The 27,459-nt window shown below is 32.6% G+C and overlaps 4 protein-coding genes and 1 pseudogene across 10 annotated transcripts; 2 read left to right on the top strand and 3 right to left on the bottom strand.

Annotated features, from left to right (window-relative positions):
* Positions 1 to 1,529: 1,529 nt before the first annotated feature.
* On the top strand, positions 1,530 to 8,368 carry LOC110934108 (annotated as a pseudogene).
* LOC110937737 lies at positions 2,925 to 6,738 on the bottom strand. Of its 2 annotated transcripts, XR_004890748.1 has the most exons (7): positions 5,912 to 6,738; positions 5,767 to 5,823; positions 4,760 to 4,908; positions 4,429 to 4,587; positions 4,275 to 4,309; positions 3,987 to 4,139; positions 3,633 to 3,871 (listed from the first exon to the last, which is right to left on the bottom strand). XR_004890748.1 is itself a non-coding variant. In XM_035988739.1 (6 exons), exons 1-6 carry the CDS (start codon positions 5,948 to 5,950, stop codon positions 4,129 to 4,131), a joined length of 450 nt encoding a protein of 149 aa, XP_035844632.1. In that variant the 5' UTR covers positions 5,951 to 6,738; the 3' UTR covers positions 2,925 to 4,128. The 2 variants fall into 2 exon arrangements, 1 of the variants encoding a protein (XP_035844632.1); XM_035988739.1 differs by having other exon boundaries at positions 2,925 to 4,139.
* A 1,664-nt stretch (positions 8,369 to 10,032) lies between the features above and the next one.
* LOC110937738 (serine/threonine-protein phosphatase 5) lies at positions 10,033 to 14,815 on the bottom strand. 6 transcript variants are annotated; one of them, XR_002590991.2, is made up of 9 exons: positions 14,660 to 14,815; positions 14,306 to 14,541; positions 14,087 to 14,212; positions 13,838 to 13,938; positions 11,825 to 11,940; positions 11,673 to 11,726; positions 11,279 to 11,335; positions 10,798 to 10,934; positions 10,033 to 10,231 (listed from the first exon to the last, which is right to left on the bottom strand). XR_002590991.2 is itself a non-coding variant. In XM_022180195.2 (6 exons), exons 2-6 carry the CDS (start codon positions 14,470 to 14,472, stop codon positions 12,892 to 12,894), a joined length of 387 nt encoding a protein of 128 aa, XP_022035887.1. In that variant the 5' UTR covers positions 14,473 to 14,541; positions 14,660 to 14,815; the 3' UTR covers positions 12,594 to 12,891. The 6 variants fall into 6 exon arrangements, 2 of the variants coding, with proteins under 2 accessions (XP_022035887.1, XP_022035889.1); XR_002590992.2 differs by lacking the exon at positions 10,798 to 10,934 and having other exon boundaries at positions 10,034 to 10,231; XR_002590990.2 differs by lacking the exons at positions 10,033 to 10,231; positions 10,798 to 10,934; positions 11,279 to 11,335 and having other exon boundaries at positions 11,486 to 11,726; positions 14,306 to 14,354; positions 14,440 to 14,541.
* A 2,097-nt stretch (positions 14,816 to 16,912) lies between these two features.
* Positions 16,913 to 18,910, top strand: LOC110935213 (vestitone reductase). The gene is made up of 4 exons (XM_022177716.2): positions 16,913 to 17,069; positions 17,206 to 17,727; positions 18,426 to 18,621; positions 18,699 to 18,910. The coding sequence occupies exons 1-4, from the start codon at positions 16,955 to 16,957 to the stop codon at positions 18,844 to 18,846; spliced, it is 981 nt and encodes a 326-aa protein (XP_022033408.1). The 5' UTR covers positions 16,913 to 16,954; the 3' UTR covers positions 18,847 to 18,910.
* Positions 18,911 to 24,699: 5,789 nt separating this feature from the next.
* On the bottom strand, positions 24,700 to 25,858 carry LOC118491615 (protein PHOSPHATE STARVATION RESPONSE 1-like). The gene is made up of 2 exons (XM_035989516.1): positions 25,799 to 25,858; positions 24,700 to 25,002 (listed from the first exon to the last, which is right to left on the bottom strand). The coding sequence occupies exons 1-2, from the start codon at positions 25,856 to 25,858 to the stop codon at positions 24,700 to 24,702; spliced, it is 363 nt and encodes a 120-aa protein (XP_035845409.1).
* Positions 25,859 to 27,459: the final 1,601 nt, after the last annotated feature.

Below are 27,459 nucleotides of genomic sequence, written 5' to 3'. Positions count from 1 at the left end.
ATGTATACATATTGGAGGAAAATTGCTATTTTTAAAAGTTTGGTGCAAAATCGTTAAAGTGACCAAACCACAGTATGCAAAACGGGAGTTTACTTAAAAAAAATAGCAAACCATATCACTTTTAAGTAACTTTTTTTTTTGGTTTCTTGTGGTTGTAATTATGTATATTTTTTTGCACATATAATAAGGATTTTTTTTAAAAACAAATAAACCATATCGCTTTTAAATAACTTTTTTTTTTGGTTTTTTGTGGTTGTTAATCTATCTACTATAATAAAAGAAACCATCTTTTGGACACGTGTCATTAATTGAAGGTATCCTTAATAATAATAATAATAATAAGACTTGGCACAGATGTATGTAATAATTTATATTAATTAATTAAATCAAATGTATGTTTCAAAGTTTATTTATATATAATAGCAATAGATTAAATCGGACTATTTTCAAATGTCTTACACTATATCACTTAATTTTTGTTATATATACAAAATCTATCTACTAAATAAATTAATAAATTAATATTACATCTTAATAAATTAATATTAAATCTTATCATACTTTAATAAAATATTATCCTTAAATCTAAATTGTTAATTTAATATATTTTTAAAACAAATACCTCTATTTTCTACTTATCTTATATTAAATATATAAATAATAAATTAAAATTAAATGTTATCCTAATTTATTAAAATTATAACTTTTTTTATTATTTGGTATACAAAATTATATTTATTCAACTCGTATAAAACACGGGGTTTTTAAAAATATAACATTTTTTAATTATTTACTATACAAAGTTACATTTAAATAACCCGTGTAATACACGAAGTTTTTAAAGATATAACTTTTTATCATTTGCTATGTAAAATTAGATTTATTCAACACGTGTAATACACGGGGGTTTTAAGAATACAATTTTTTTTTTATTATTTGGTAGATTTTTAAACCCGACTATACACGGGTTTTTTTAAAGATACGACGTTTTTAGTATTCAACATAGAAAATTACATTTATTTAATATGTGTAACACACATGGTTTTTAAAGATATAACTCTTTTTTAGATATATTCAACACGTGTAACATACGGGGTTTTTAAGAAAGTAATTTTTTTATTATTTGGTAGATTTATCCAACCCGATTATACACGAGTTTTTTAAAGATACGACGTTTTTAGTATTTAGTATACAAAATTACATTTATTTAATCTGTGTAATACATATGGTTTTTAAAGATATAACTTTTTTTTATTATTTGATATATAAAATTACATTTTTAATATATAAAATTACATTAATAACGGGGTTCTAACCTAGTTATTTATATATTTTACACTTAAGAATTTGAAAGATGCCTAACCAAAAATTGAAAACGATAGGAGTCCACACCACCTAACGTGGACCGCTTTGTGATCGCATGCAAAAAGTTTGCTCAAGTGTTGCATTCTAACTGAGACCGACGTCATCATCTTCACCCGTAAGTACTTTCTTTTTATAAAACGGGGATCAAATAACAACACACATATATGGAGAAAGGGAGTGTTTGTGTAACCGGAGGAACTGGGTTTTTAGCATCATGTCAAGAGGTTGCTTGAAGAAGGATATTATGTAATTACTACAATCAGATCTAACGCAGGTTTTATTTACCTTTCATCGTATCTTGTTTGTTTTTGAAGAATTCGTGCTTATACTTTGATAACCTAATAATTATAAAAAAAAAATATATATGAATTTTGAATTCATATTGTTTAAGTCGATATAAATATGGATTATACATGGGTGTGCCTATTGGCACACCAAACCCTAGCAAAATTAGGGTTTATCTACGCAGCGTATTGGTCAATACGCAACGTATAGGGTTAACCCTCTACGCTGCGTATTGACCAATACGCTGCGTAGATAAACCATGGATCTCAGTGCCTGATAACCAATCATTACACAGAAAACAAGGGTCATATACGCTGCGTATAGGTCTATACGCAGCATATATAAACCATTAGATTTTTTTTGGTCATTTTGGTAGGTTTGAGGGATCATTTTTTCACAAAGTTTAAATACGTTGCGTATTTACCTCTAAGCAGCGTATATAAAGGTCTGAAAATGTCTTTTATACCCTTGTGTTGAGGCTATACGAAGCCAAATACAAGGGTAGTGTGTCATTTTTGTCTCATACGCTGCGTAGGGACCTCTAAGGAGCGTATATAAAGCTCCATTTTTGTATTTTTTTATTGTGTATTCCTTTGTTTATTTATAAAAAAAAAAGAATAATGTGTAGTGGTTAAGAAAAATAATGCCCCCACCATGGGGCATTATCCGACACGTGGCAGTCCAGTCAGCATGGGACGTTATTGCAAAAGTGGTGTAGTAGGAATAATGCCCAAATAATGCCCTTCCAATCATTAAACAAAAAAAAAAGGCAACCTAAATGATCATTGGCTAGTCAAACATGGGAATAATGCCCATTGGCCACATGCAGCGTTTTCTTAATAACGGCAAAATTAATTTTCTGAATTTTTTTTTTAAATAACGGCTAGTGTAATGGATGGGGGGCGTTTTTTTCAATTTTTTTTAAAAATCACGCCCCACTACGGGTGGTCTTATAGGCTTATACGAGGTCAATACGGGACCTAATATTTGTATTATTTTTAATTCTTATAATTCATAATATTTGTATTATTTTTAATAATATTGTTTTTTTTATAAATAAACATGGAAATACCCCAAAATACACACAGTTAATTTACTTTTTTTTATAAATAAACAAAGGAATACACAATAAAAAAATACAAAAATAGAGCTTTATATACGCTCCTTAGAGGTCCCTACGCAGCGTATGAGACAAAAATGACACAACTACCCTTGTATTTGGCTTCGTATAGCCTCAACACAAGGATATAAAAGACATTTTCAGACCTTTATATACGCTCCTTAGAGGTCTATACGCAGCGTATTTAAACTTTGTGAAAAAATGATCCCTCAAACCTACCAAAATGACTCAAAAAAAATTAATGGTTTATATATGATGCGTATAGACCTATACGCAGCGTATATAACTCTTATTTTCTGTGCAATGATTGCTGATAAGGCTCTGAAATCCATGGTTTATATACGCTGAGTATAGCTCTATACGCAGCGTATAGAGGTAACCTTATACGCTGCGTATAGGTCAATACGCAGCGTAGGTAAACCCTAAATGTGTAGATAGGCAATCTGGGTGTGTAGATAGTTAGGGCCTTATACATTTACTATACTGTAGTGTTTCTTAAATTTTGAAACATTTATCGTTCAAAGTATCAACAAATTCCATAGGAATCGAATACTAATGAATATATTATAAGTTTGTCGATATAATTCAACAAACCTGCTTTTAAAAAATACTAGTGGGAAGGCCCGCGCGTTGCCGCGGGTATTTATTAGTTTTTGCCGCACGTTGCCCAACGAGTTCACACAGTTTATTTTTAAAACCAATTTGTTAACACAACTAATATAGCAATTGAGTATAAACAAAGAATTGATAGTGGCACATGAAAGGGAAGATGGGCCTTGAGTTCTACAATGTGGGACAAAAAAGTTACAAAAACAAATCAAACTTCATTCGTTTTAAACAACACCTATGTGTCCGTGTAGATAATTATTACTTGGTTTCAGAAGGTGCCCGTTGCTCATATTTCTCAAGGATAGAAAGGGCCAAGTCAAACTTAGCCATGTGAAAGTTGGACCTAGCCATCAAGCTCCATCTCGGAAGCTTCAATGGTTGGAGTTGATCCTCATTTGGCATGTGATCAATATCATCAATGGTCACACAATTCTTTTCGGCAAAAGTAAGTGTTTGCTCACACAATTGAATCACCTCTTCATGCTTATGCAGCTGTTACATTCCACATAAGATAAAGCCAACAATGAGAGTGACAATGTCTCAAAGTATCATAACCTAAATCACTTTATTAATAAAAAACTCCCGGTTAACTTGTGAAAGTAAATACCATTAAGAGAGCCTCCTCTTTCATTTCAAGTAGTTTCTCTGAATAGCGGCTTATTGACAAAGCCTCCTCAACAACCTCCAAAGCAGTAGTTGCTGACTCAAAGGTTTTATGGTGCAAAAGCTCAGCCAACTTGCTGATATAACTAACCACTTTCTGTCAGTCAAAAAACCCCAAATCAGAAGCCGAAAAAAAAAGAAGTTAAGTACTTAACTCCATGAGACAATGCATACAAATCTTATAAATAGCTTGAAAATTTACTCTTTTTAACCAGAGTCTTATTTAATTAACCTGATTTGGAAAGGGTGCCCATTTTCATTGCGTTGCTGCAAAAACCACAAATCCATAATCAACCAACAAACTTTATATTACTAATGAAAATCACAATCCAGACATTCATTATGTAATAAACACACTAAACCAGACATTCATTTGTAATAAATACCTGAGCTCAGAAAACATGAGTAAAAAGCCATTAAAACAGCTAATAGGTGCTTGTTGGACATCAAGAACCGAAGAGTCTTCATGATCGAATGCAAAAAAACCCGATTTTTGACACAAATAAGTGTATTTCACCAGCCCGCTGTGCCGTTCTCGTTTCAATCTATAGTCATGAAACGGAAAAAAATTGTCATTAAACATACATAATTTTTGTTTACAAACATGACTAACTAATAGGATTTACGATGTTAGAAAACGTACTATATAAAGAACATGCACGATGGTATAAGGGTTTCGACATAAAAAATTTATTGACGAGTAACGATATACAATACATGTCTAACAAGTCAGCCTGAAGATATTCAGAACAATTCAATCCTTGACCTTCCTTGCATTTTGATTCAATAACACAAGTGAAAACACTATGTGAGCACAAGCTCTCCATGTTTATACTTGTAGTTCTAGTCCTCCTATTTGATAACCCCTGCATAGAATAAAGATTTTTTGGTTTGTTGCATAAGGCTTCATGGCAAAGAGCTCAAGCCTATGAAAGAAAGTGAAAAGAAAAGAAGAAGCGATGAAGAAACATGTTGCTAATGAAAGGAACCATGAGAGCTAAATAGCTAATCCCACCAAACACTATGGTTTACAACACATGATAGTCTAAAAAGTACAAATAATAGCCGTTAAACAAAACACAGATCATAAGAATATGGTTGTAAAATATACTGGGACTGAGACTAAACTAACAAAAGCACAAGCATCTTTTGCTAACCAACTGTCAACTCATCTCATCTAACCCATGTACACTTGTTGCTTTTTCTGGCCCTAAATAGAAAACAGCCCCCATGGCGATTAAGCTTACCGCCAACTACAATGGTGGCGGTCTTCATGGCGCCCTTCGGTGAGACGAAGAATCAGATGAGTAAGGGTGCCACTGATCATCATCATGACTCGAACTCGTTTCACGTATCAACGGGCTACGTCTACTATAACTCGACCCTCTAGAGTCATAACCAGGGTACCTAGGCGAGAAGCTAGACGGCAAGGAACCGATGACCCGGTCAACTCTAGGCGGCCCATCGTCTCTATAATCGCGGTTCCACCTATCTTTAGGATAATGGTGAACATAAATTACATTTCATGGCGGTCAAAAGCCATCAAATTCAAATTGATTGTACAGACCAAGAGTCAAAGAATTAAATTCCAATGTTTTCTAAAATAACAACATAGATTCCACACAGTATGCATATCATCGAACTGTTGCTATTTTCATACAGATAGACGTGCAAACATAAATGAAATGTCAAAAAAAAATGCAGAAACGAATCAATTCACTTACCAGTGACTTAAGATCTAGCGATTTCAACATTCTGATTTCAGTTTCAAGACCTAGAACCTGCGATTGAAAAGGAAATTGTTTCAATTTCAAACATATAAAACAATGAACCGATATATGCAATTCAAGGTGTTGATGAGGAACAAACTTGTTGAAATCCAAAAAGATGAAAATAAGTAACCAACATCCTTGCTACAATACACAGAATCGATCAAAAATCTTCAGCAAATAGAGAGTGTAATTCGATAACTACAGTGTTTCATGGCAAACCCTAGCCGTTGGCCTTTGACGACCACCAATACCACAGCCTCTGGAACCACTGTCGCCGACAGAGGGTGGAGTGAGAACGTAAGGGGGATTGGAGAGGACAAATTGAAGGTGGGACGATTCATTTGCAGTCTTTACAGGGATATTAGGGTTATGGAGGATTCAGTCGTGATGAAGGTGAAGAGATGAGAGGAAACTGTGATTTGGGTATTAGGGTTATATATATTCAATTCCAGGATAAGAAACGATTCAATTGTCTGAGAAGTTAATGTACGGTTATTCCATGATCAAATCCCTAAAACACCCCTATGGTGTCTTAAAATTTTGGAAAAGTTGCAACTTTAGCCCCTTTAAAATGGCTTCTCTCTATTGTACATAATGCTTCAAAATTTATACACAAATAAAATTACTATCTTGTCCATCACTTCTCCTTTTTATAGTATTATAGATTATCAAACACTTTATATACTAAATGTTAAATTTGTGAATTTGTCAAACTTACATTAATTAATCATTTTAGACCCACCAGGAAAATATTATCAAACACTTTATATACTATAACTTTACGGCTTTAACTAAATAGTTTTACGCTTTTTAAACTTTCTTATGTAAAAACTAAAAACGTCGTTGCGTTTGATTTTTTTTCTTGATACTCCGATATAAATTTTAGTGAAAAAGCATAATCGGAAATAGCGGTGATGTGACGAACCGAGCCAGTACTGACTCGGTATTTGATTTTATGATTTTCGATAGATGTAAAATACGACTTTGTTTTTTTGGGTTACATATATAATACAATTTTTGTGTAATAAAATAATTGTATATAAACTTTTTTTTAGTCTTACAAATTTTAACATTCCCGCCGCAACACATGGGTTTTACCCACTAGTTTGTTTATTTTTTAGAATTCTGCTAGTTTGTATGGTTACATTTTGTCATGTTACTTGTATGACTAGTCGGGTTACTTGATTTGAATATGATGGATGCAACTTAAAAAAAGGTTTATTTGATTATGGATTTTATTATATCTAACGAATTCTATGAATTTATATTACAATAGTTTACATTATCAATATTGAAATCGTAATAAATCGTCATGGTCAAAGAAAGATGTGAGCTATCTCACCGATCTACCGGCAGCATATGAGAGGCTTAAAATTTTTGAAGCGGATCTAAACAAACCAGAGACCTTTGACGCACCAATCAAAGGATGCATTGGTGTCTTTCATGTTGCACATCCGATTGATTTTGAGGGCAAGGAACCCGAACAAGTGCAAACTGAAAGGGCAATCAAGGGTAGTTTGGGTATTTTACAAGCATGTGTTGATTCAAAGACAGTAAAGAAGGTCGTGTACACATCTAGTGCATCCACATTTATATTTAACGGAAAAACACACACTGAGGTCTTAGATGAGGAGTCTTGGAGTGACATTGATTTTATCCACACTCATTTTAATGAATTTGGAGCCCCATATTTTGTTTCAAAAACATTAACCGAAAAAGCAACCCTAAGATTTGGTGAGGAAAATGGATTGGATGTTGTGACAATCATTCCAACATATATCCATGGTCCATTTGCCGGCTCGCGTTGCCCGGGCTCTGTGCGTGCCTCAATGGCGATGATCTTTGGTGAGTAACAAGTATATATGAAATTTGGAAAGTCGGTAAACATATATGTACATATAAATTTCTCTTTAAGGTTATTGATAATTTTCTCATGTTAGGTTTCTAGGTTTTAATTTCATTATGTTCTATAAGGCTTATGACTTACACTTATAATGTAACAAACTCAAAATAATTGTTAGGTGACACTACGAAGTATGACATGCTTACGAAAACCGATTTCGTGCATGTTGATGATGTGGTGAGAGCACACATTCATCTTCTTGAGTACCCACATGCGAAAGGAAGGTATATATGTCAAAAGTAGGAGTCACATTCACTGAATTATATGAACTATTGTCAGCCAGATATCCGGAGTATAAAATGCCAAATATCGAGTAAGCTTCAATATTGTCATTTTGCGCAAATTGTGTTTGATTCATTATTGCTGACAATATTTGTTGATTATGTTGTTTTATAAGCTCGTTTAAGGATGCCGAGAAAATGAAGTTTCCTGGAGTATCTTCGAGAAAACTGTTGAGCACTGGCTTTCAATTCAAGTATGGGCTTGAAGAAATGTTCGATGATGCAATTACTTGTTGTAAACAACACAACATATTGTAGCATATACAGATGTTGTATAATACCTATATTAATTGTGTAAGAAAAAAACTTTGGATATGATATGGTACATTTTTTCTAATAAACATTCATATACAAATACATGTTTTAAGCTTATGGATGTGATTGCAAAACTTATTTACCAAATGAGTGTGGTTTTAGTATTTAACAAACTAGTAATTTCAACAACATATCATACTTATCTCTATTCCTTTTTATTTATTTTTTTTCAATTAACTAATCATATTTATCTCTTTTTTAACAACCTGTTATACTTTTATTAAAACTACTCTTTACAAAAAAAAAAAAAAAAAAAAAAAAAAAAAAAAACATTTCGTTTCAAATTAACATCATATAATATAGAGTAAACTGCCATTTTGGTTCCGGTGGTTTGGGCACTTTTGCCATTTTAGTCCAAATCTCAAACTTTTTACATCTGGGTCCCTGTGGTTTGCATTTTGTTGCCATTTTAGTCCAAAATCCAGAAACCCTCTATTTTGACTGTTGAAACCTGAATATTTTGTCCTTTAGTACAGGGGCATTTTGGTCATTCTGATTTTACTCTTCTATTAAATTAAAACAAAATTAATTATATATTATAATATATATATATATATATAACCCTCGATCTCTCTCTCACTAAAACAACACAGATACACCACACACTCTCTCTCTCAGTTCTCTCTCCCTCTCTCTACACCGTACACCACCGTCATCACCACAGATCACCACCGTCCACCGCCATACACATCTCTCTCTCTCTCTCTTTAGTTATCACATTCGTTGAATTATATGAACTATTGTCAGTTTAGATTCCTCCCCTCACCTCATGTATATAATACTAGGCTATCACCCGGGAACATCCCGGGTTAAGAGAATTTAGTTTTGGATAATAAAAGGTACACAAACAACATATTGAAAGTTGAAAGTCGTTAGTATCTTCTTTCCCTTCTGAAAATAATTTATTTGTATCGTTTCATCAGTATCCTAAGTTTGTCTACATGTGTATTCATAGTTTTTGTGTAAAGCTTATTACGTTTTAATTGTTATTGAGATCTGAGTTAAAAGTTGTTTCGTAAACCGATAGAAAATGTTATACTGTTTGTTTTTTAATTATGTTATATTACTATTTTGATAATTGTGATGAAATCTATACACGATATATCATAAGTTGATTAAATTGATAGGAGAAAAAAATATTGATGAAAAATGATAGATTTATTCATAGATATAAAAAAACATATAAAGATCAAACAACCACGTCAAACTCATTAGTATCTTTTTCCCTTCCCACAATAATTTATTTGTTCCGTTTCATCAGTATTCTAACTTTGTCTCCATGTGTATTCATAGTTTTCGTGTAAAGCTATAAAAATATTTCGTAAACCCATACAAAATGTTATATTGTTTGTTTTTAAAATACATTATATTATGCTTTTACTTGAATTTTCAACTAATAAAATTTATAAACATATTTAGGAAATTATATTTATTTTGTTTCTTTTTTCTTTTATTAAGGCTCATTGATTAATGTTTTCAAACGTGATATTGTTTTATTAGCTTAGTTATTTATGTTATAAATAATAACCAATGAATTGAATCTTTTTATGTGCCAACTTCAACGTCCACTTCCCACATACACACATATCTATACTGCATTGGCACTCCATCATTTACGGATAAAAGTGTAAAGGTGAAGCTAATTTGACTTGATGTTTTATACAATAAAAAGATGCATATTGTTCAAGTGTTAGAAACATGATCATAAATGAAGCCCTTGTAGAATGATAAAGGTCCCTAGTGCCACAATTAACATTTATTTTCAGTTGAGTTGATAAGTCTAATTTGATTTACACCAAAATTTCCATTTACTTCTTCATACAAACCGGAGATAACAACTTAAGTCATTTTTTAAAGTCTTAATAAAACAATCAATTGTGCTTGTGTAGCTTAAATCTCCCATTACTCTTGATTTCACCTGCAAAAAAAATTCAAAACTTAAAAAAAAAAAACCCATTTCACTAACGAAAAATTCAAAACTCAATAAAAAACCCATTTCATTCGCAATGGTATGTTTTTCAAAGGAAACCGTAGGCGATGAGACAGAAACTACCAGTGACAATGCTTCATAGGAATAGACACAAAAAAATCTAAAGAAGGATGATTTTTTTCCGCTACGACTGCATACTAACAGGTTGTGATATCATACCAAAGACATTGACCATAAAACCATAGTTGCCTCGCCAATGGACTCAAAAACTTCCACTTTCTTTGAATCATAATAGTCATTATAACCTTGGAAAAATTACAAATAGATCATTTCATGCGTATTATAAACTTTTTAAAGGAACACTGGGGCATGCAAACTTAGAGTCATCAAAAGATGTGTAAACTGAACCATATCTGATATGGTTGTCATAAAAAAACTACTTTTAAGGAGATATCTTTTTAACAAACCACAAACCACTCATGAACTTCTTTACTTTCCTACATGTTCTAGTCATTTAAGGGAAAAAAAAATAAGTTAGCTAAGCAACCACTAACCAACCAAGCTGATGATGAACGATACATTATTTCTTCATGATGTACCCAAGAATCCAACTAATCAAGCCAACGATGATGATAGACATCAAAGGTGCAACACCTCCTTGGCTTTTGTGGCTTCTGGGCCTCAAGAGGTCCTAATATTTGCAACAAAGGTGCTAATTAAATTATTACCAAATAAAAGGATACAACAAAGGAGGAGTTGCATATAGGTACAAGTAGAGGTAGCACAATGGACAGGTGAACTGAAATAAGTAGTTTCTCATACGAGTCGGCTTGAGCCAAAATGCTTTTTGTCCAACATACGATTACAAAAATAAGATTATTTCAGTAATAATATTTTTAAAATGAAATGATTTAATTGATATTATACATCAAAAGTACCTTTTAGAGTTTTAGGTAACTTAAAGAAAGTTTTTGCCTATTTTGCATACAACAAACCTGAACCGACACATCTTGTTAAAAGGGAAAAGGGTCTCACCAGTTCTTGTCAAATTCTGTTTCTTTCCTCACTCAACTTTGAAATGAGAGATCTCACCTGAAAATCCATGAGCATGTTAATCCAACTCATTCCTTTTGAGAATCCATTAATGAAAAGGGGACCCATAATCATGTCCCGGTGTCTATGTGGAACTCGTTAAAAGCATAAAACCGCCAAACCACATAGCATCATGGCAACCAACAGAAATACTAAAAGTAATGAATTATGAATGCAAGTTGTAGCAATACAGAAAATGACCTTTTTATGTTCATATAATACAAACCAGAACAAATCAGTTAATTACCAGTGATCATTATCTTTGTCTTTTTATTACATATAAATCACTGTTCTTGTAAAAAACGGAAAAGAACATAACACAACACGGCACACGTACGCATTGACTCAACTCTGAGGATTTGTCAAGAGAATCTACATGCATTTTTGAACCCTACAATCAAGCACAATAACAATTTTGATGAACCAATAAGACAACTGACCAGTCAAATAAAGAAAACGCGAAACAATAAAATGGAAATTGTTCTTTACCATCTCGGGGGTGATGTCTTTTGGAGTTGCTCCCGCCTTTGCAATTATACTTTAAAGGAGAAACTTGTCCCTACATTGCATGTCAGGAGGAGCCTCCTTGTGAGCTTGCATTTTTACTTCAATAAAACCAAAAAAAATTAACAAAAAAATAACAACCTTTAAAGTCATCAATCGTTAGGGTACTGTAGAGCCCAAAGTGAACATGCATTCGATACATATCCTATCATTTTTGTAATAAACAAATACATTTATAGGAAGGAAATCGAGATTGTCCAGGGGTAGTTCCCCGCACAATCGAAGCATTATTCAAGCAATCAGCAGATAGCAACCATACATATCTTTTTAAGCGGGGCATGCTTGAAATTTACCTTGGTCAACTCAAAGATTTACTCATACCTCATGCAAGAAAAACTACTGATCCTTTACCTCGACAGTGAGTTTAATATATATAATAGACTAAAACGGCATTTTCGATCCTGAGGTTTGGCCAGTTTTGCGACTTTCATCAAAAGGTTTGTTTTTCCGCATCTGGATCCAAAAGGTTTGAAATCTTGCCATTTTCATCAGGCTCGTTAACTCCATCCATTTTTTTCCGTTAAGTCAGGGGCATTTCCGTGTTTTTTTCAATAAATTAAAAGGCAACCAGATCTTTTTCACTTTATGTAAAAAGATCGAATACCCATGAAAAGGACCAAATTGCCCTTTAAGTTAACAAAAAAGACAGAAATACCCCTGACTTAATGGAGAAAAATGGATGGAGTTAATGAGCCGGATGAAAATGGCAAGATTTCAAACTTTTGGATCCAGGTGTGGAAAAACAAACCTTGCGATGAAAGTCGCAAAACTGGCTAAACCTCAGGGACAAAAATGACATTTTACTCTTTATAATGTGGCAAAAATTTATACACTCATCATATCACTCGCAGATACTAATAATTATGTGAAATCGAAACTTTTTACTGTCTTTCCATCCAAACCGATCCTAACGGTAGGATTGTGATCGATAATCTTGTAAGCATCCAAGTCAGCAACTTTAATCATGCAATAAGTCTTTATAGACTCGGAAGTCAACTCAGATCAACTACTTCAACAAATTCCAATAAAGTTTCTAGTAGATCACATTGGTGATTCTTTTCTCTTCTTTCCTGAATAAGAGCAAGAACTTCAATTCATTATCATAATGTCGTAAACAAATGTTTTTTTATTATTATTTGCAGCATGATTCGCATGTCAATGACTTGTTCTCATGCTACCGAAAGACGAAAAGTTACAAATAAAATTTGGATGGTTGATTTGGGCGGAAGTGAGCGCGTTTGAAAACGAAAGCGTGGGGAAGAAGATTTGAAGAAGGAAAAGCTATTAATATTTCTCTTTCGGCCCTTGGTGATGTCATCAATGCTCTCCAAAGAAAGAATAGCCACATACCTTACAGGTAACTGAAACTAAAGATACTCAAGTGTTGACCATTTTCCAAAGTCAAACTCAGTTTCAATATACAAGTAGCAATTAGACCCACTCACTAATGAACAGGTTGATTCTAGTTGTGTTATATCCTTAACGGGTCAAACAAATAAATAGAGAAGTCAGCTAAAAATGGGTGAAATCTTTTTAAATGCAGAAAAGAAAAAACCTCTTAAATTATTTTTTAGACAAACTAAGATTATTATCAAAGTTATATAATTTCTTAAATCATTTTGTACCCGAACTCAAATATTGAAAAGAAAGATCCCGACCCGGACCCAATTATTATTAATACCCGAACTCAAATACTCATCTTGAGTTTGGTAAGCAAATCTTGTTTCTTGGATTCAAGTTCACCCGAATAACCCAAAGACCATTAAAAAAACCCCTATAAACTATTTGTTCTTATTTTAGGCTAAACTTGGCTCGGGATCGATAAGGCTCGACTCGTTTCGAGCTTTTTCTTAAGTAGCTAGCGAGCCGCTTGGCTCGTGTGCCACCCACTTATAACAGAACTCCACAAAACATAAAAACCAACAACATCAAAATTACCTGGTCACAGTAGTTTGGAGCAGAGAATACAGTCATGAGTTTACCATCATGTTCGATTTCATAACCTTCGTCTTTGACCTCATGAGATCGCACAACTAAATCTAAAAAACAAATCACAAAAAACAATGAGAACGTGTAAGGTATATGAATTCATATCATCAAAACACCTAGCGTATTCATTTCATAAAACTGTCACAAATGCATAAAACGTGATACAATTTTATGAGATTGATAAAATAATAACACTACCTAGATTATTATCCTTCAGAAGCCGTTTTGTTACGTCTCCACCAAAAGGGAGCCCTACACCACGCTTGCTTGGTCCTCTACCAGGATTAGGTTGAGGACCACTCCATAATATCTCACACATCAACCCTAAACAAAATATAAAAATTTATGCACCCTCTAAAACTCGTATTAGCAGCTTGTTATCCAACATAAGTACAAATATTTATTAGCAAAATATACCTTCCTCTGGGGGCTCGCAAAACCAATCAATGGCTCTGATGACAGAGAGCTTTACGCCATCAGTGCTAAAAGTGACATTTTAGAGAAGGATAATAAATGGTTTAAAAAAACACAAACAAATGTGTCTAGTTAACCTGGATCGGATTGAGCAGCGATTGGCGGAACATAGTCAGGAATGGTAGGAAAGCTAGGGTTTGAAACAACACTCATGAAACCGATAACTATAATATATCTCCCTAAATAGAATCAAAGAAAATGTCTGGTGGTGAGAGTCAAGCACGAAAATCCGAAGAGTTGAAAACGAATATATCAAAATCAAATGTCAAGAACTTCGAATCGGATACGGAAACTTACCATGAATACAATCTTTAGAGGCAACTTGTGGGTGGCGACGATCGAAGAAGAGTAGATTACGATTGGGATTCAAGATCTGAAGAGTTTTCTAGGGTTTTGCAAAGTAGCGGTGGTGAAACGTATGAAGGAATTAGAATGATTAGGGTTTTTAATTCCTTATATACCCGGGTCAATTCATGCGGGTTTGGATAGAAAAACGGATCCCGTGTAAAAATTAGAGATTTCCCTCATTTTCCCGCCCAAAATTTTGTGAGGTTGCACAATCTAGTGACACGTGTCCCACACCTTATTTGTTTATTATATATATATATAGATATAGATATGTTTATATTAAAAATTTATCATATAATCACAATCATTTGGCTTGTATCGTTGGAAAATCCATTCACTTTTATGAACACATTTACAAATTACTCCCCTATGATTATATTAAATATCTATCATATAATCACAATATTGACGTTGGGAAATCCATTCACTTTTATGAACGAACACATTTACAAATCCCCCCCCCCTAAATAGTAAACGACTAGACAAACATCCACCTACTATAGTAAGTTAAACCGGACCGGAAACGGTTGAACCCTGTTCATGTAAGACCGGCCACTCCATGTCTCGTGTATATCTCGTATCACAGGTTGACACAAATAATCCATGTTTAACTCAAAAAGAAGTATTCTTTTAAGTTTTTAATACATCACTGCTCTATATTTATAGATTTATGCCACAAATTTCTATAGATAATACATCACTACTCTAAATTTATAGATTTATACCACAATTTTCTATAAAAACGTTCTCTGACATTTTTTTTCTATAGATATACGAAGAAACTTATGATAACAGGTAATCAGGTATGAAGCTCATCACTAGAACACAATGTGATAACTAGTACAAGCCACCTATGTTCTCTATATATACATGAGGTGAGGGGAGGAATCTAAACTGATAAAAGACCGATGTACCAAATTCAACAACCTCTAAACCGACTCAGCTACACTGTACACTAACAATAATATCCAACAAGTTAAGGTTTTTATATAAGGCAAATTGAAAATAAATAATCTCACCTAACTCAATTTGGCCGATAATAATCCAAAGTCAGTTATTGGAAATAAATAATCCGAACTGGTCATTTTTTTTTGTAAAATAGTCCGCCGTTAAAATAGCTTAACGGAGTTAAGTTTTTTTCCGAATTACAAACCGATGTTTTAGGTCTTTTAAACAGAACGAGGATACGAGTCGATTGATGTAAAACTTACCTCGAAATATTTCCCCAACCCACGAAAACGGTGCTTCAATTCGGGTGTTTAAACTTCCAATCAACAAAAATCAAGACATTTCGAGCATAATTTCGAGGTAAGTTTTATATCAATCGACTTGTATCCTCGTTCTGATCAAAAGCCTTAAAACATTGGTGTGTAATCCGGAAAAAAACTTAACTCCGTTAAGCTATTTTAACAACGGACTATTTTACAAAAAAAAATTGACCAGTTCGGATTATTTATTTCCAATAACCGACTTGTGATTATTATCGGCCAAATTGAGTTAGATGAGATTATTTATTTCCAATTTGTCTTTATAAAGTACCATGTAATAGTACAATAGTGAACTGTAAACCTGTTAGGTTGATTCGAGATTGACTTGATGAAATTCTGAATGATGGTTGTATTCACCTATTTTTGCAATAATAGCTTGGTCTACGGCGGGATTCACCGCATTTTATATGTGTCGGATCTATTTACTTACTTTTGAAGGACATTTAAACGTTCATTTTCAAAATTACAGTGGAAAAAGGAATATCCCCTGTATTCAATATCTCTATGGGGTAAAGAAGGTTCAAAAATAAGATTAAAATGTTCGTTAACTAACATGAATTGGTTAAACACAACACAACCCATATTTTGTGAAATTCATTGCCATTGTGTATAACTTCAATCAAATCAAGGAATATCAACATATACGTACTTATTGTAATTATATATATGTTTAAACTTCATTTAAAGAAAAAGTCATACAGAAGACCCCATTTTCAAAGGAAAATAGTAATTTGTAACATTGATCACCTTTTGGTATTGTTAAATAAAATATTACCGCCCACTACTGATTACTGAATACAAAATATAAATAAATTTAATCTGACTTTTCAGCACTTTGTCTTGGTTCTACTTTGAATAACTTGTCAAACTTGTGTTTGTTGCCTACTTTTCTGTCTCTCAAATGGAATATATATAACCAACTCACAATTCCAACAAATATATTTTCATCTTTACACACAAAATCAAGATAAATAAGATGGAGAAAGGAATTGTTTGTGTAACCGGGGGCAATGGGTTTGTAGCATCATGGTTGATCAAGAGGTTGCTTGAAGACGGATATTATGTAAATACTACCGTTAGATCTCATCCAGGTATACGTGTTTATTCAATCTTTTCTACTTAATATTGGTTCTATGACACATTTAGCTAAACGTGTTTGTAAGGTGTGTGTGTTGTTTTTCATATTCTAAATAGTGCATTTGAAAATGTGAACCTTATTATTGTTAGACTCAAAGAAAGATGTAAGCTACCTCACAAACTTACCTAAGGCCACAGAGAATCTAAAGATTTTCGATGCCGATTTAAACAAGCCCGAGACCTTTGAGGCAGCAATCAGAGGTTGCATAGGTGTCTTTCATGTCGCGCATCCAACATTAAGTAATGATAGCGTGGAAGTGTTGACCGAAAAAACAGTTAAGGGTGCTTTGGGTATTTTACAAGCATGTGTTGATTCAAAGACGGTGAAGAAAGTTGTGTACACGTCTAGTATATCTGCAATTATGTTTAACGGGAAAAAACATACTGAAGTTATAGGCGAGGAATCTTGGAGCGACATTGATTTTATAAATTCTCGTATGGAATTTGGAGCATGGTATCATATTTCCAAGACAATGACCGAAAAAGCAATTCTTGAGTTTGGCGAGAAAGAAGGATTAGATGTTGTGACGATCCACCCCACGTTTGTTCATGGTTCGTTTCTTGGCCCTGAGTGCCCAAAATCTGTGCGCAACGTAATGGCTATGATCTTTGGTGAGTTTGTCCTATCATTGTTACGTTATATTAAAACTCTTTTAAGTTTTTGCATATAATTAGTTTTTTGAGATTTGGGAAGCGAGTTGAGCTGCCCGAGAGTTACTCCATGTTAGTTTGCTAAAAGCTCGAATCGAGCCAAACTTAAACAAGCTCAAGCCCATATTGAAGCTTGTTTAATAGCCGACCCTGGTGTTGAAATTTATATACCAAACTTGGTTAGACTCTTGAACCTAAACCAACTTATTATTTATAAAAAGGTAATAAATTCATTAATTAGAATCAATATATGTTACACAATATATATATATATATATAGTAGTTAATAATTAAAACGAGTCGAGCTTAAGATTAATATGTTCTCACAAGCCGGACTCAAGTTTTAGATATATTACTTGAAACGTCCTAAGCTCGAGCTTGCCTTGATTTAGCTCGTTTACACCCATAATACTTACTCATACAAGCTCATCTTATTTGAACAATTATAAAGGTTATAACTTTTTCTTACAAAAAAAAATGACTATCCGTATTTGTAACAACTCTAAGTTAATATACTATATGTTTGTTATTAACTATTTAGAAGATATCCGATTTCATTTTCATTGTCGTATAAGGTGTGCTATGCTTATATATTGGTAACAACTCATAAGTTAATATATGATCATTTATAGTGTAATAAGATTCAAAATAAATTTCAGGTGATACTCACTTGTATGCTATGCTAGCGAGAGCGCCTTTTGTGCATGTTGATGATGTAGCTAGCTCACACATTCATCTTTTTGAGCATCCTAATGCGGTAGGGAGATATATTTGTTCGAAAACTGAAGTACCAATTGAGGAATTGTACAAACTATTATCAACCAAATATCCAGAATATGAAATACCAAATATCGAGTAAGTTGTAATATCGTGATTTCTTATAAATAGTCTTGGAACAAATGAAAAGCGCTGCTAACTATCTTTTTTTATAGCATTTTGAAGCCAGAGGACGCTGAGAAAATGATGTTCCCTAAAGTGTCATCACAAAAACTCTTAGGCACTGGATTCCAATTCAAGTATGGGATTGAAGAAATGTTTGATGATGCAATTGATTGTTGTAAACGAAACAATATAATCTAGATTATAGAAACTTGTGTTTCAATTTAATATGGTTAAGGTGATACATGTTTTTAATTTTGTTACACATCTAATCAATAAAGTTTCACATTATATGATACATTATGATGAGTTGCAATAACTATTGACATGTTATACTTACAAAATTATATGTCTAATAACTTTTTTTATTGTTGGAATGTCGCTATCAGAATATCCTTGCGGTCTCTCATGTGACAACCGTTAATGGTGGGTCTAACCTGGTTGGGCCCACTCTATAATGAGGATGTCTTCCCATGCACAACATTCTTAGTTTGGCATTGTGGTCACCGGGTGTACTCTATGAGCAGTTGGCTCCGCAGGTGACTTGTAGCCAAGATGTGTGAGATGACCGGAATCGTTCGAGGTCCGGAACCATATCTTTTCACATACGATATAAATGTAATAAATATATGTACATAATTGACCCTCTCCCTAAGAAAACAAATGAAATAATATTGTAGATAACTAAAGTTGATACCAGAAAAATAGTAGATTCTTGAGAAACACTTTGCATATAAATGAAAAATAATAATAATTTGTTGGTCAAATTAGTGCATTACAATGCATTTCAGTTGCAAGTAAACATAAAGTATTTTTAAGTATTTTATGATTGCAGAGGTAGAAAAAACTTGCTTGAACTAATATCGAAATTAATATATATATAACAAAATTATTATTATGATATTTTTAAAATATACGTTCAGAGAAATTTGATAAATGTCCATACCACATATCCTGTCGTATGATATAAGAAATAAAGTAAGAAATAAAAGATAAAAGATAAAAGATAAAAGATGAAGACTGATCAGTGTAATTACTTCACAAACAACAAGTCAACTTTGGGTCACCATTTTATGTCACAAATCAATACGCAATAATAATATAGGGCCCGTGTTTGGGACATAAGCAACTTTGACGACTTGTATTTTGGCGTTTTGAACACTTACCAGAAAATCAAGAACGACTTTCCAACACGCTACGCGGCAGGAGTTCGATTAATATTTCATTTATTTCGTTAGGGTGTCGACTTAAGGAAAATATGATTGTAATTGTATGTCCGTCTATATATGGTCATCTAAAAACTTATATAAATTGATGTTTATAAAATTATACTGTGTTATTTTATGCAAATGCCATAATTTAAAATATTTAAATTGAAAAATAGTTATGATGTAGAAATCACTAAAACTCTATTAGCAAAGGTAAAACATTTAAACAACTTAAAAGAAGAAGGTCTTGAATTCAAGTCATCCGAAAGAAAGTCATCCGAAAGAAAGAAATAAAAGAAATTTGCAGTTAAAAAAAACAAGTAAAGTTTGTGTAACCATTTAGATAGCTAATCGATGCAAGATAATAACGACAATAGAACACTTGAAGTCCGGTTTGATAATTTACTTTAAAGGCCTATTATCTAGAACAAAAGGAAAAGTGAAAACATTAAAAATTATAAATTATATGAACAAAAAGAGGATTAAGATTAAATAGAAAGTGCATAACAGTGAGAAAGATTTTATTTCATTACTCGTAGACTACCCGTAGTGGGACGTGGTTTTTAAAAAAAATTCAAAAAAAAAAACGCCGGATAACGCCCCCCCCCCCATTACACCCGGCGTTTCTGGGCGTTATTTTCGAAAAAAATTGAGTTTGGCGTTTTATCTAAAACGCTGAAATTGTATAGGGGGCGAGAATGAACCATTGCCAACGGTCAAATGTGTTTATTTTTATCTTTTTTTAATTCAAAAATTTACCCACTATATATATATATCAACCCACTTTCTCCTATTTTTTATAAAAAAACTCTTACTTTCTCTCCTACTTTCTCCTATTTTTTATAAAAAAAAAACCCCACTTTCTCCTATTTTTTATACAATCATGCATCCATTCTGACCCCCTTTTGGTGTCCCTGCAAGACCCACGAACCCGAACACAACCCAACCGCAACACCCGTATAACCTTCAAGACATGGACCCGAGCTTTTTAACATACTCGGCTTACTTGAGTGGCGCCACTCCGTTCGTGCCTCCCACCTTCGGCTATGGTCAAGCCGACGGGTCGCAACCGTCACAACAACAAGACGAACCCGAACCCGATGTCATCCGAACCGGTGCAAGAGAAATGGAAACGCGGCAGAAGGTCGCATAAGAAGAAGGAAAAGGACGAACCTCGACGTACAAAAACTCACCTTAAATGGACGAAGGATGAGGAATTCGCGTTGACTCGGGCGTGGCTCGACATTTCGAAGGACCACGAAACCGGTAACTTTTATATTTTATTTACTTATATTTTTTCTTTTATTTTTAACATACAACTTATATTTTCTTTTATTTTTTAAATTTGTAGCAAACTTTCAAACGGGCCCCGTTTTTTGGGATAGGGTTCGTGCACTCTTTTATAGCACGTGGGGTCAAGGCGAACATCGGGACAAAGATTCCATTTCTAGCAAATGGACTGACATCAATAACAAGTGTCATGCGTTCCAAGAAGTGTACCAACATAACTTCGATAATCGCCCGAGCGGTGAAGGTGACGTCAGGGTTTTAACGAGAAAATTAGAGAAATGGCATAAAGGGGATATCTTTTATTTTTTTACTTTCTCTTTCTACACGCAAAACACATGTCCATAACTTTTTCATACGATATTAATTTTTACAAAAAAAAAATCACCACAATAATGAGTGTTTTTTTATCTGTAATATAAGTATGATATTGCTATATAGTAATAAAATAAAAGAATACATTTTTATTGGGTTTCTGTGAATCATGTTAAAAGTTCTGGTCATTGTATTTTTCAACTGCGTTTTATCATTATGTTTTTTTTATTATGGTTTGTATACATTGTGTTATTGTCATAACATATAACACAATGTTATTATTTTTATTGTGTTTTTATTATTGGAACCTATAACACAATGTATGACACAACAAAAATGAGTTTTTTTTACATTATATCAAAAGTTATAGTCATTGTGTTTTTCAACTGAGTTTTAGTCATTATTTACATATATAGAATAACAATATAAACTTACTTACTTTTGTAAATATATATTTTTAAAGAAACTTTTATTGTTAATAACCGGAGAAAAAAGGATATTTAAAAAACATAAATGTGATTATTTTAAAAAAAAGAAAAAATGGTATAAAAACCTAATAAAACTAAATACTATGTGAAATAAATATGATAATACTACTACTAATAATAAAATAAATAAAGAAAAAAAAGGTAAAAACATAATATACATTACTAGGTTATAACCCCGTGTATTACACGGGTTGAATAAATGAATTTTATATACCAAATAATAAAACACTATCTTTTTAAAAGTCTCCTTTATTGCACGGGTTGAAGAAATGTAATTCTATATATTAAATAATAAAATAAGTTTTATCTATAAAAACCATATGTATTGTACGGGTTGAATAAATGTAATATTATATATCAAATAATAAAAAAAAAATTATATCTTTAAAACCATTGTATTACACGGGTTGAATAAATGTAACATTGTTTACCAAATAATAAAAAAGTTATATTTTTAAAAATCCCCGTGTATTACATGGGTTGAATAAATATGATTTTATATACCAAATAATAAAAAAAATATATTTAAAAAAACTAACGGATTTTTTTATATTTAAAGTAGGATAAGATTGAATATTAATCTGAACTAACGGATTTTTTTATATTTAAATTAGGATAAGATTGAATATTAATCTTTATTTATTTAGTTAATATAAGATTGAAAAATCATATGATTGAATAGGTGGGAGGTTGTATTATGATAAATCGGTTAACCGTACTGAATGATAAAGATAATAGTGATTGTTGAACAAATTAATTAATCGAATTTAACAAAAACATTTGTGATGTTAGGCGGATTTTTTTTAATTATTTGAAAGTTAATATCAACTTTGGAATTCGTATGAATTCTTATTATATTTTATTAAATATTATTGATAATAAAAATTTGTATTAATTTAGATTAAATATTATTATTTTTAGTATTAATAATAATTTTAATCAATTAAATGAGAGAATGACAAGTGTACCAAAACAGGTTTTTTTATTATATAGTACTAGTTTAAGTACCCGTGTAATACACGGGTGGCTAAACAACAAAAAAATTATACTTTAATACGTAAATACTTTATTACAGGTTCGTTCGAATATTACGATAAATAATATCTTATAAAAATTAATTAACGATTACATTTCTTAATAGATTTTAAGAAATGAGAATAATTTGTTAGGATTATAGTGTGTCATGAGTTGTCGATTTTAATCGCACGTCCCTAATACTAAGAACCAAAGTGTGTGTGTATATATATATATATATTATTTTGATTATAACAAAGAACCATGTAGCAATGATTTGAAACAGAGAAATACGCCAAATTATTTGATGTGGACAAAGCTGCTAATTGTCATCATCGTAAACTTGATACATAGTACGTTCGCCATTATGAATTATCACCATCTCCTCCAAAACGTTTATGTTTTGCTGTGTTAATTGTTGATCATCAAACTTATACAGTTCAATGAGTTCACGCGGGTTGTACATAATAATATGTTTTCGAGGTATGGATTCAAAGAACGTTATACGTTTATGATGATCTAAATTCTACGAAGGAAATAAATATATTGAATTATAACACTATCATGACTCATACCTAAACCTTACGTTGCAACCACCAGGCCAACACATCATTTGTTCAAAGTCTTATAATACCCACATGAACCAAGCTCAAAGCTTTTATTCTCGGATTAAATGCGCCTAAGTCCTTATTACTATAACTCCGCACCATAAATCAACGAAGCCTACACCATTGACCAATCACCACCATAAATCATCACATTTCAAGTTGTTCCCTCCTTTTAGAATCCTTACAAAAATAAATACCCAGTTACATGCTTGTATACCTTTCCTTTAAAAACCTAGTAGGATAGCAAGATGAATTACAGGTTTTCCAAGCGTTTAATCCCCTGATTGAGTGATCCCTTTATCCGCGACCATAATTTTTAACGGCCATCATAGCCTAAAAAATCCAGTCAAAAGTAAGGATCTCACTTATCCACAATATTCTACAATATATAAAACAGAAGAAAATAATAATAAACATGGTAGTTATTCAAGGAGTGAAAACCCTACACTTATCAAAGCAGCACCACATGAGTTGAGTGATACTTGCCATATAAACATATGTGTGGAACAACTTAGTCTAACAATATAATTGCTTTGAATTTAGTTTAGCAATACTTGGAATTTAGTAAAGTTGGTCATTTTGACCCGTTTACTTAGAATGGCTCAAAATCAACCAAAGTGGTACATAATGCATAAAGCCCCATAAACTCCCATAAACTGTTATTATAAAAAAAACAACAAACTTAAATAGTTTAACTTATCGAATCATATCTAACACATTAATAAGTACAAAAATAATTAACTATCTTTAGCAAAGAGTACTTAATATCAACTAAACTTCAACTATTTCAACTCGAATAAAAATGTAATATATTTCCACCCGAACCCATTGTGATCAGTTATCCAATCTTCCCATTCATCTAATTAAGTAAACGAACTTACATAGATAGGCATAGTCACAATCATATTTAGATGGCATAGACCCATTATCTTAATAACCATCAAAGTGGCAGATGGCCTTAAATTTCTTCTCATAATAAAATATACATATTAGCATGATATGTGTTTTTAAATATGATTGAAGATGTAGTATATAGATGTAGTGAACTGGTCATGTTGTGTCGTAGGTCAAAATTGTTATTGGTATGGGATCTATGTTCCAGAACATCTACAGGTGCATTTATGGTTACGTTTCTTATGACGATTCAGTTGATGACGACTCGTTTAATTTAGCGCGTTTTGAGGGTTGTGATTCCGAGGGTTCACGTTCTTCCTCTTGCTTCTCTGATGATGGTGACATAACTTTAATCGGGCCGGGCTCTATTTTGGTTCGGGCTGGAGAACTCGAGATCTCATTCGTCAACTCGGTTTCTGATTTCTCTAGGGTGGATGAAGCGGGTTGGAATGCATCGATGCCAAACTTGCATTGCTTCTCAAATATCATCATCTGGAGGTATCTCCCTTGTTCTTCTATTCTCATCTGTAGATTCTTTTGAATCTGCATAAAAGATGAATGTTCATGTAGTAATGTTTGACTTGACATATTGGTCAAATGCCCAAAAAAAACTGATGTATGCTATTTTTGCTTAAACTTCTTGAAACATACTATAAATAGATTATGTTGGAAATATTCGAGTAAATGCCATTTGGGTCGCTGAGGTTTAGCCGGGTTTGCAACTTTCGTCCAAAGGTTGGTTTTTCCACATCTGAATCCAAAAGGTTTGAAATCTTGTCATTTTCATTCGGCTCGTTAACTCCGTCCATTTTTCTCCTTTAAGTCCTGGGTATTTTCTGTCTTTATTGTTAACTTAAAGGCCAATTCGGTCTTTTTCACTTTATGTAAAAAGACCGAATACCCCTGAAAAAAACTGAATTGCCCTTTAAGTTAACAAAAAAGACAGAAATACCCCCGACTTAATAGAGAAAAATAGATGGAGTTAACGGGCCAGATGAAAATGGCAAGATCTCAAACCTTATGGATTAAGATGCGGAAAAAACAAACCTTTGGACTGAAGTTGCAAAACTGGCCAAACCTCAGGGGGAAAAATGACATTTTACTCTAAATAAAAACTGGGAAATTTTGACCCGTTCACCCATTTCTTTGTAGCCAGTGTTTTTTTTACCTAATTGACTCTTAATAAAGCACAACCTTAGTTGACCCATTTGAAACTAAATGGGTTACAATTACCAATTTGTCATCTCTAATTCAACTTACTGATTATTGACATGAAAAAGGAAAACTGTAGTAAAAAAATAGTACCAGAAAGGAATCCCAAGTTATAAAAAAAGTATACCTCAAGTTGCTCGTGTCGTCTTTTTTGAACTTCGATCTGTAGACGTAACGCTTCAGTCATCTCTGAACTCCTGTTGTATACGAAAGCTTGTTGAGTTGTAAGTTTAATATAGTGATAAAAAAGTAACTGTAATAAACTACCTAGCATAGTACAGTAATGAGAGTAATCCTCAATTTCATGTGAATACATAAAGGTAAAGAAAAAACTAACTTAGTTTTTCAAATCCAATGACGATAAATCCTGCGTTAGGGGCCAAAAAGGTTAGAAAAAAAGACGTTGGGGGGTAACCGATGTTAAAAAAATTCTTTCTTGGGCTAAAAGGGTTAAAGTGATATAACCACGGGGGCTAAAATCGTAATTTACTCTAAAAAATACTTATATACATATGATAAAAATGAAATATTTTAAAAATACATGTTATATCAAAGCCATATGTTCAAGGACACTTATAAATACATGATCTAATTAGAAAGTTGCTCTTTGTAAACAGGATACAAATTGTAACGCCCCAAAATCCCTAATTTGACTATGGGCATGTGCTTAAATAGTATGACATGATGTTGGGTAACTAGGGAAACTTAACCTAGTTAAATGTAATGCTAACTTTTAAGTAAAAGTGTAACACCCCAAAATTTATAATAGATTAATTGATGTTAAAGAATCTAATTTAAATTGTGAAGTTCAATAATTATGATGTAAGTTTATAAAGAATGAAAAATGTGTGCAAACATGACAACAAGGTAACCTTAAGGGCTAAATGTGTAAGTGGTGATAAATATTAACATCAAAATGAAAACCCAGTGATTCTGGGTGTGGACGTGCGACGCAAGAAGGGCAGGGAAGGAGAAACCCTTCTCCTTTAACCTAGCTCATAAAATCACTTCAATTGAGGGTGTTATCAAGCAAGAATCGGATGCATGAGTCCAAGAAATCTCTAATCTAAGCATATTGAACATAAGGTAAGTTGAAACTTATGGTTTGGTGATCTTATGTGAAGTGGGTTATGATCAATCCGTGAAATTATGTGAAATTAAGCATGAGAATATGTTAGGATCACTATATGGAACACGAATTATGTGAGTTTTAGATGTCATTTGATGATTTAGAATGAAACCCATGTGTAGGAGTACAAGAATGATTATGATGAACATGCAATTATTGATATTATGATTATGTTGTTGCACAAGATGTTATGTGGTAAGTTTTGATAGTAAACATAATGTAATTTTGATGACAATGTGACCTTGTTCAAATAAAATGGTTCATGAGATGAATTTTGGGAGAAACATGCTTAAACTACTTGTACTATGAGCTTAGAAAATGTTATGCACACCAAGTGTATGATGAAATGCCTAAGTGAAGTTAGAAGATAAAATGTGTGTGCAAGAACTTGGTAAATGGGTATAAAATGTGTTAATGGTAAAAGTTGTCAATAAGATGCGTGATGGAAGTGTGATTAATTGAACCCATATGAGAAACCTTGTTGAAATAGTGTTTAGTGGAATTTTGCATTAGTAGTTTGTAACATATGATTTGAGGGTGTGATGCACACAATATGGATTGTTTGCTTTGTCTTAATGATGACTTATGATGGTGGATGTGAGGTATATGCAAATCCTAGAAAAAGGAGTAAAATTTGGAATGATGATTGTTATTGGTAA

This window comes from Helianthus annuus, chromosome 4 (genome assembly GCF_002127325.2).
Source record: "Helianthus annuus cultivar XRQ/B chromosome 4, HanXRQr2.0-SUNRISE, whole genome shotgun sequence".
NCBI classification, from domain to species: domain Eukaryota; kingdom Viridiplantae; phylum Streptophyta; class Magnoliopsida; order Asterales; family Asteraceae; genus Helianthus; species Helianthus annuus.
Note: the sequence above shows the minus strand (reverse complement) of the source record. Positions and strands in the feature narration are given on the sequence as shown.